Below are 8,253 nucleotides of genomic sequence, written 5' to 3'. Positions count from 1 at the left end.
GACGAAGAGATATTTGTTTTGTAATTTTTCAGGGTTTATGCTATTAAATAGGTATAATAGACTCTACAAGTTCTTCATTGCATGTTTCTTTTTCCTCTTATTGTTTCTCAATAGGTTCTACAAGTTCTTGATAAGCGTTGTTAGATTAGCTTATATGTTAAGAGAAACGGAGAAATTCGGTGTAAATAATTTGTTACGAACGGTGCAATAAGATCACCTATAAAACTATAACACGGCTCTCTACTTCTACTAGTAACTCATTCCGTTGCGTGGAGAGATGATAGTATGATCTGAACATTCTGTTATCGATTTGATAAAACTAATTCTGAAGTTTCAATAGCCGAGAGTCCCATAAATTTTCAAAATCGGAGATAGTGTCAATTTTCAATATTGATCAGTTTGCAGTGCAGTAATAAGATTACAAGCACAAGCCAAAACCGTGGTATCTACAACTTGTAATATTTTATGAGAAAACTGATCCCCACTTCTGAAAATTCAACATTGACGACTTTAAGTTTTGGCGTGCTACCATCCGGGATTTAACCCTTTATAAACCCCAGTTACCCAAGCTGCCTAACCATCTGCTTTTCTCAGCCTCAGCTAGCAATTAAATCTGATTCAAGCACCAACCATGGAGACCCTTTACCTTGTTCTATCTTTAGGTGCTGCACTCTTCGCCTTTGCCCTCTTCGCATTCAAATCCGAAGATGGCAAGAACCTCCCACCAGGAAGCATGGGGTGGCCTATTGTGGGAGAAACTCTTGAGTTTCTTTTTGGCAAGCCGGAAAACTTTGTGTTCAAGAGGATGAAGAGGTACTCCCCTGACATCTTCAAGACCAAGATTCTTGGGGAGAAAACCGCTGTCATTTGTGGACCGAATGGACACAAATTTCTCTTCACCAATGAGCAAAAATACTTCACTGCATTTCGACCACACTCCATGCAGAAGATGTTCAGGTCATACAAGGCTGCTGCAGCTGCTGCTCCTGCTCCGAAACAGCCTGCTCGCGACGAAGAGGCGAAAGTACTAAGGTCACCGGGTTTTCTTAAGCCGGAAGCATTGATGAGGTACTTGGGGAAAATGGACTCGATCACGCAAGAACAAATGAAGGTCTACTGGGAAGGCAAGAACCAGGTCTTGGCTTACCCTCTGGCCAAGACTCTGACGCTGAGTCTTGCCTGTAGATTCTTCTTGGGGATTGATGAGCCGGAGAGGATCGCTAGGCTTGTGGAGAACTTTGATGATGTGACTGTGGGGATGCACTCGCTTATTGTGAACTTCCCGGGAACCATTTTCCACAAGGCAACAAAAGCAGCTGATGCAATCAGGAAGGAGTTGAAGACTGTGATTCAGGAGAAGAAGGCTGCAATGGCATCAGGAGCTCCCATGATGGATATTCTGACACATATGATTGTGGCTAGTGATCCATCTGGGCAACACATGCCTGAGGCTGAGATTGCTGATAAGATGATGGGTTTATTGACTGCTGGGTATAGTACTGTGGCTACTGCCATGACTTTCTTCATGAAATATGTAGGAGAGAGGCCTGATATCTATGCCAAGGTCCTAGCAGGTAATTCCCTTCACAACTTCATAACCCAGTTCATCATATTGATATACTTTTTTTGTTTTTTTTCCTCAACGATATGCTTATTGGGGTTTTGTGTTGTGATTATGAAAACAGAACAAATGGAGGTGGCAGAGTCAAAGAAGCCAGGACAACTTTTGGAATGGGATGACTTGAACAAGATGAAGTACTCCTGGAATGTCATATATGAGGTGATGAGGTTCACCCCGCCACTTCAGGGAACATTCCGAGAGGCCTTGACGGATTTTGAATATGCCGGTTACACCATTCCTAAGGGCTGGAAGGTACATATACACATCAGACGAGTAAATGTTGTTCATGATCACCTTCATTTCCGACTTAAGTAGCTAAGTAAGTCTCGATTTTTGTTGCAGGTGTATTGGACTGTTAGCACAACAAACATGAACCCGGACTACTTCCCCAACCCGGAAAAGTTCGACCCCTCGAGATACGATGATGTAAGCACATTCCCACCATACACATTTGTTCCATTTGGAGGAGGACCAAGAATGTGCCCTGGAAAAGAGTACGCTAGGCTTGCAATACTCACTTTTGTTCACAATGTGGTCAAGAGGTTCAAGTGGGAAGTGGTATTTCCCAAAGAAAAGATCACGGGTGATATGATGCCAACACCAGAAAAAGGACTTCCCATTCGTCTTACACGTCACTAGGCATCAAATTTTCTCTGTTCTGAGCTTCCACTGCTTACCACAGCATAAGTGGCTGGTGACACCAGAAAGCCTTTTTATTTGTTTCTTTTTCTTTTTTGGTGTAGTAATGAAATTGCAATATCATGTGATTACCTCATAAGCAAATTATATAGCCCTTTTTTATATTTGTATTCTTTTTTTTTCCTCCACTGAAATTATATGGTTCAGTTGGCCATTGCTATCTGCAGAAATTCATTACAACCAAATCTCATAGATACACTAGTACTGTATCTTCAACTTTTCTGCAACAAACTCACAATCTAGTCCTAAAAGGTAAAAACATCCCAAACAATTGTAGTTGGCTAGTTGCTAAGGTTGGCCTGCTGATATTGACTCCCAGGGCCTACTAAGGTTGACTGTCAGCTCACTTATTGACCATCTCATAATTTTAATATAGGACTGGCCGACTGGCCGAGGAAAGCAATAGAAAGAGAACAAATGGTACCACCCCAATTATTCACACTTTGGGACTTGGGAATCAACACTATGATCTGCATATATATTTTTTTGGGGCTAATTATATCCTGCACGTATAAAGACTAACATTTCCTAACTTAAAGAAATTGGTGATTTTTCTTGTTCATCTTTATGATGAAAGAAACAAACTAGATGACAAAGCCTAGGACAATTTTTCTCCAACAAATCAAAATGAGAAACAGAGGAAACTGTGTACTAAAGAACTTGGTGATGATTATCACGAGAACCCTCGATTACAAATTTGATTTTTTTAGTTTAATAATCTAAAGTCATCTCCGAATTTGAGAAGCAGAAGAAACTGTATTAAAGAATTTGGTTATTTTTTTAGTTTAATAATCAAAGAAATTTCATTCTACAATTTTCGTGTTTTCAAGTCACTATAATCCTGCATATAGAAAAACCAACATGATAGTCTAAGCCAAAACCAACATGATAGTCTAAGCCGTCCTCACTTCCGAAAACCAAAGAAGTTTCAAGCTAAAAGTTTTGTGTTTTTCATGCCTTAAGGAACTTACGCTTACAGAAGTTCTGCGAAAGCTATTTTCAGAGATCAAGTAACAGTTCACTCCCTCAAATACAGTTAGTACTAGAAAAGGTAGGAGGCGCATGTTCTCAAATAACAACCAACTTTGTTACTAGGATTATATTTCAACTAATTAGTAATATTAAGAAAAAAGCATTACGTCCACAAGCTCTACTAACTGGGTTACTAAAAGGCAGACTCTTCAAGTACTAGAAACAGATATATGAACCCTACTATTACAATACTCTTCTTTATGTTATTTGCTTTGATTTGACAAATTTACATGAACAGCGTACTAGGATGTGCCACATGCATGATAGGATTGATCATATGCGTCGCAGAGAGGCCAATCTCTTCTCAAGATCCTCAACATCAGGAGATTCAGAACTGCATACAGTTGAAATAGTTGTTAGAACCAATACAGTAGTAAACAGATGTGAGACATGAAAAAAGTAAAGACGTTCTTTGTGGAAAACTTGAGCAAGGTTCTTCACAGATCAGAACGAGAAAAAAGTTAATTGTATGTAACTCAGGTTATATCTTTCCGTGAAAGAATTTAATGTGACATGCTTCATGAGCAATTGTTCTTTAAATTATACTCAAAACTCAAAGAATTCTAGTTTATCGTGTGTATGTAACTCAGGTTATATCTTTCCGTGAAAGAATTTAATGTGACATGCTTCATGAGCAATTGTTCTTTAAATTATACTCAAAACTCAAAGAATTCTAGTTTATCGTGGCAACAGTTTCGTATAGCATGTTGGCTATTCATGATTTTTTAATACAGAACAGATTACAGTTAATGGTGATCATGCCAGAGGTTCTTGGGTTAAACAAGGAAAAACTATTCGTTATTGCTACATTAGTTAGCATTAGTAATCAGACAATTCCAAAAAGGCTTTAGCCCCATAAACCTTTCATCATGCACGTACCTCTTGGGAACAACATTTGCAGCGTTCCTTGGTGCAACATTTTCACCATTTCTTGATCCAATCTTGCCTTTTGGAGCTGAAGATAACTGTTGGGAACAACAAGAACCAGAATTAAAATATAGTTAATTCAAAAGGAGAAAAAAAAAATAACCAACCAAGCAAACTCATAGGAGCTATCTTAAAGACACCAACCTGGGATGCAATATCAACACCAATCTCATCGAGAACCTGAGAAATGAAACATGCAAATTATAGACAAATAAGATAAGGGCGTCAACCTATACAAGAAAACAAAAGTACAATCAGGCTGCTATCCACCTGGTTAGTGAGCTCCTCTGTTTCCTCTTCAGCCTCATCTTTGTCTAAGGTCTCATCAATGGACTCTGACATCATTTCAATCTGCATAGAGAATAATATGAGTACAAATTTGATGAGATTATTACTATCCCTTGGTCTTAGTTCGTATTGTAAGTGTTCATTTGAATAAAATAAACCAGCATGCGAATAACGAATATGAAAATTTATGACATGGAAATTATTTTGAAAAACTCTGGTATTACCGTCATGTCCATTTGTGCTGACTGCTTCTGGAATTCTCTGATCACTTTAATTTGTTTTGCAGGTTGCATTTCCTGAAATGAAAAACAGATAATGATAATAAGCACTTTATCGATCAAGGACCATGATGGAAATAATAAATTTGATGGCTATACAGGTCCATTATTGATCATGTATTAATAAATAGTAAAGCTGACCAACATTTATCTTCCAAAATATCCTCTTCATATGCATACCTTGTTCATTGCCACCATTGCTTTAGTTGCACCTTTCATGCCTGTGGAAATTGAAGTGCTTGCATATAATGCCTGCAAATAGATGAACAGTCAATTAGCTGCAGGCACATACTATCATAATCCTTCAACTGAATTTCAACGCATAAGATGGTAACCTGTGTATGAGTAGCTACGCCTCTTATTTGGGCACGGCTTCCTTGCAAGTTGGTAATCTGTTGACGTAGCCTAACAAGTTGGCGAGCCAGGATTTTTGTGGCAGCCTGGATAGAGCATATAGAAATGTCATTTCTAATAAAGAATATTAGGACAAAGTAATTGGATTCAGCGACATGATTGAAACCCTATAAAGTTTGCTTATATTAATACATAAACCATACAATATGGCCAAACAATATGTGAATGTAACAATCATCCATCATACCACACATAATGTTTTGTCCAACATAAATAACTTATACATTTGGAGTAATCTTTTGCATATCTTCTATAGTCTATTTGTTAAAGAAGCACCATCTTAAGTTATTGAATTTCAAAACATTACCAGTAGAAAACAAGTCAGCTCTATTCAGTAACCTATCAGTAATGGAATATGTTACTTCCTCCTATGTTTTCATAGTATCTGAAGATCTTTCACTCCCACACTAACAACAAACAGGCCTAGCTCTTCCCATGGTGCAGTAACCAGCTCATTTTCATTACCAGTAGAAAACAAGTCAGCTCTATTCAGTAACCTATCAGTAATGGAATATGTTACTTCCTCCTATGTTTCCATAGTATCGGAAGATCTTTCACTCCCACACTAACAACAAACAGGCCTAGCTCTTCCCATGGTGCAGTAACCAGCTCATTTTCATCTTCTAAATTAAGCTAATACTTTAAATGAAACATGACATGCCTAGAAGGGTGAACCATAATGGAATACATAATATCTGAAGAATAATTCACTCATACACTATGAAACAGGCCTAGCTCTTCCCGTGGTGCAGTAACCAGCTCATTTTCATCTTCTAAATTAAGCTAATACTTTAAATGAAACATGACATGCCTAGAAGGGTGAACCATAATGGAATACATAAAATCTAAAGAATAATTCACTCATACACTATGAAACAGGCCTAGCTCTTCCCGTGGTGCAGTAACCAGCTCATTTTCATCTTCTAAATTAAGCTAATACTTTAAATGAAACATGACATGCCTAGAAGGGTGAACCATAATGGAATACATAAAATCTAACGAATAATTCACTCATACACTATGAAACAGGCCTAGCTCTTCCCGTGGTGCAGTAACCAGCTCATTTTCATCTTCTAAATTAAGCTAATACTTTAAATGAAACATGACATGCCTAGAAGGGTGAACCATAATGGAATACATCATATCTGAAGAATAATTCACTCATACACTAAGAGACAGGCCTAGCTCTTCCCGTGGTGTGGTACCAGCTTTCATCTTCTAAATTAAACTAATACTTCAAATGAAACATGACATGCCTAGAAGGGTGAACCGTAATGGAATATGTAATTTCCTCCTATGTTTCCATAATATCTGAAGAATCATTCAATCACACACTAAGAAACAAGCCTAGCTCTTCCTGTGGTACCGTGACTGACTAATTTTCATCTTCTAAATCCCAGTAATACTTCAAATGAAACATGACATGACTTCCCTATGTGCATGTAATCGTCTTCACAACTGGTGGTTGCAAAAAAAGAAAATTGCAATTAGATAAACATGGTAAGGTAAACCTACACATGAAATCACTAAAGCAGAAACAAAGTAAAGTTGGATATCAATTATCATGTTTTCTTGAGAGTTCATTTTCCTTTTCCATGCTGGCTCTCCCCACTCATGTGGTATGCATGCCATCATTAAATCTTACTACTAGAGCAGAATACCTTCTGTTTGCTGTAAATTTCAGAATATCAAAAACCTAAACACCTTTCCAAACACTAAGAAAGGTCTGTGTCCATTATTAGGTACTGTGCCATTAAGTCTTTCTGTGTAGCAGAACATTATTACCTTTATTGCATTGACCATCAGGTAATAACTAATGCACATATGAATTATAACAGGAAACAAATTTAAGCAGGTAATAACTTGCCTCATTTCCAGTTTTAGCTGTTTTCTTGATCTCTGCCACCAGTTTCTTTTCCTGAAATGCACAAACAATGAGAACAATTGAAAAAGGCACCTGAAAACATAATCAATCAGAAAGGTTTCCTGGAATGGTACATATACCTCCAACTGAAGAGACGAAATCTCGCGTTCAATGCCTGCAAAAGGGGAGAGAGCATAAAAACAAATAGGAAGGTTAAACACCCAAAATTGTAGTTGCAAACAGATGCAATATAATCTTAGTAGCAGTAAGCAGCACAATGTGGAACTTTGGATTATTGATTCTTTAGTTCTAAACCATTTTCAACAAGCAAAGAAGCAAACCGAAAGCTTCAAATCAAAGTAACGGACTAACATGTTTATTTGTGTAGATATGTCACATTAGCAAAGAAATGACAGGAAATCAAATTGGCAAAAGTAAAGAAGATGCAAAATGCGCAATATCAAAAAACCATAAGCGAAAACGAAGCAGCGTGCTCATGTACACATACCTAGTAGGCATCAGCCATACCAAACCAAGTTCAAGCAAGATAAAAGAAAATAACTTCTCCAAAGAATGCACTCAATGCTATAGAGCATACACATACCTCTGGTAGCAACAGCCATGTCTCTTTTGCTGGACCTCAGAGCCTCTGTTCAAGCAAACAACCAATTTAACAATCTCATTCACAATTCATCAAACAGGTAACCCACACAGCTTCAAAATCTGGGAAATCATTAACCTTACAATTCAATTTGAGGATTAAAAAGAACTCTAAACATTGGGTTTTGAGAAATATCACAAAAGGAATCAACTTTTCACTCTTAAAGTGTACCCTTTAACAATTGAAACAAACCCATTTGTTTTTCAACAGTTCCTCGACCTATTGAGTAAAGTTAGAACAAACCCAAATGCAGAAAACCCTAAGGAGAAGGAAAAGATTGAACCTTTAGGGGAGGTCTTCTTCTTGAAGATGTTCAGGTTCATGGTGACTGAGAATCTCTCAAAAGTTGAAGCTTTCAGAGTCTGAGGAGACAAAACCAGTGTCTTCGGTTCTTCTTCTTCTTCTTCTTCCAAAGGAAAGAGACACAGAAAGTGAGTGTGAGTGTGAGTTGCGTTGAGCGTGCTGCTTT

The 8,253-nt window shown here is 37.7% G+C and overlaps 2 protein-coding genes across 2 annotated transcripts; one reads left to right on the top strand and one right to left on the bottom strand.

Annotated features, from left to right (window-relative positions):
• The first annotated feature begins 562 nt into the window (after nucleotides 1–562).
• On the top strand, nucleotides 563–2,424 carry LOC133728999 (beta-amyrin 28-monooxygenase-like). The gene is made up of 3 exons (XM_062156471.1): nucleotides 563–1,574; nucleotides 1,686–1,873; nucleotides 1,964–2,424. Exons 1-3 carry the CDS (start codon nucleotides 632–634, stop codon nucleotides 2,258–2,260), a joined length of 1,428 nt encoding a protein of 475 aa, XP_062012455.1. The 5' UTR covers nucleotides 563–631; the 3' UTR covers nucleotides 2,261–2,424.
• Nucleotides 2,425–3,367: 943 nt separating this feature from the next.
• Nucleotides 3,368–8,253, bottom strand: LOC133732682 (vacuolar protein sorting-associated protein 2 homolog 2). Its single transcript, XM_062160258.1, has 11 exons — nucleotides 8,068–8,253; nucleotides 7,728–7,772; nucleotides 7,264–7,298; nucleotides 7,127–7,177; nucleotides 5,181–5,285; nucleotides 5,026–5,097; nucleotides 4,792–4,863; nucleotides 4,550–4,630; nucleotides 4,424–4,459; nucleotides 4,232–4,317; nucleotides 3,368–3,686 (listed from the first exon to the last, which is right to left on the bottom strand). Exons 1-11 carry the CDS (start codon nucleotides 8,105–8,107, stop codon nucleotides 3,626–3,628), a joined length of 684 nt encoding a protein of 227 aa, XP_062016242.1. The 5' UTR covers nucleotides 8,108–8,253; the 3' UTR covers nucleotides 3,368–3,625.

The sequence above is a fragment of the Rosa rugosa genome, chromosome 2 (genome assembly GCF_958449725.1).
Source record: "Rosa rugosa chromosome 2, drRosRugo1.1, whole genome shotgun sequence".
Taxonomy (NCBI): Eukaryota; Viridiplantae; Streptophyta; class Magnoliopsida; order Rosales; family Rosaceae; genus Rosa; species Rosa rugosa.
The sequence above is the reverse complement of the archived record's forward strand: the minus strand, read 5'-3'. Positions and strand labels throughout refer to the sequence as shown.

Coding starts and splice junctions, on each gene's coding strand:
- LOC133728999 (XM_062156471.1), top strand. CDS start 632: ATGGAGACCCTTTACCTTGTTCTATCTTTAGGTGCTGCACTCTTCGCC. Junction 1,575..1,685: donor CTATGCCAAGGTCCTAGCAG/GTAATTCCCTTC, acceptor TTATGAAAACAG/AACAAATGGAGGTGGCAGAG. Junction 1,874..1,963: donor CCATTCCTAAGGGCTGGAAG/GTACATATACAC, acceptor TTTTTGTTGCAG/GTGTATTGGACTGTTAGCAC.
- LOC133732682 (XM_062160258.1), bottom strand. CDS start 8,107: ATGAACCTGAACATCTTCAAGAAGAAGACCTCCCCTAAAG. Junction 4,864..5,025: donor CAATGGTGGCAATGAACAAG/GTATGCATATGA, acceptor TTTTCATTTCAG/GAAATGCAACCTGCAAAACA. Junction 4,318..4,423: donor GTGTTGATATTGCATCCCAG/GTTGGTGTCTTT, acceptor TGTTCCCAACAG/TTATCTTCAGCTCCAAAAGG.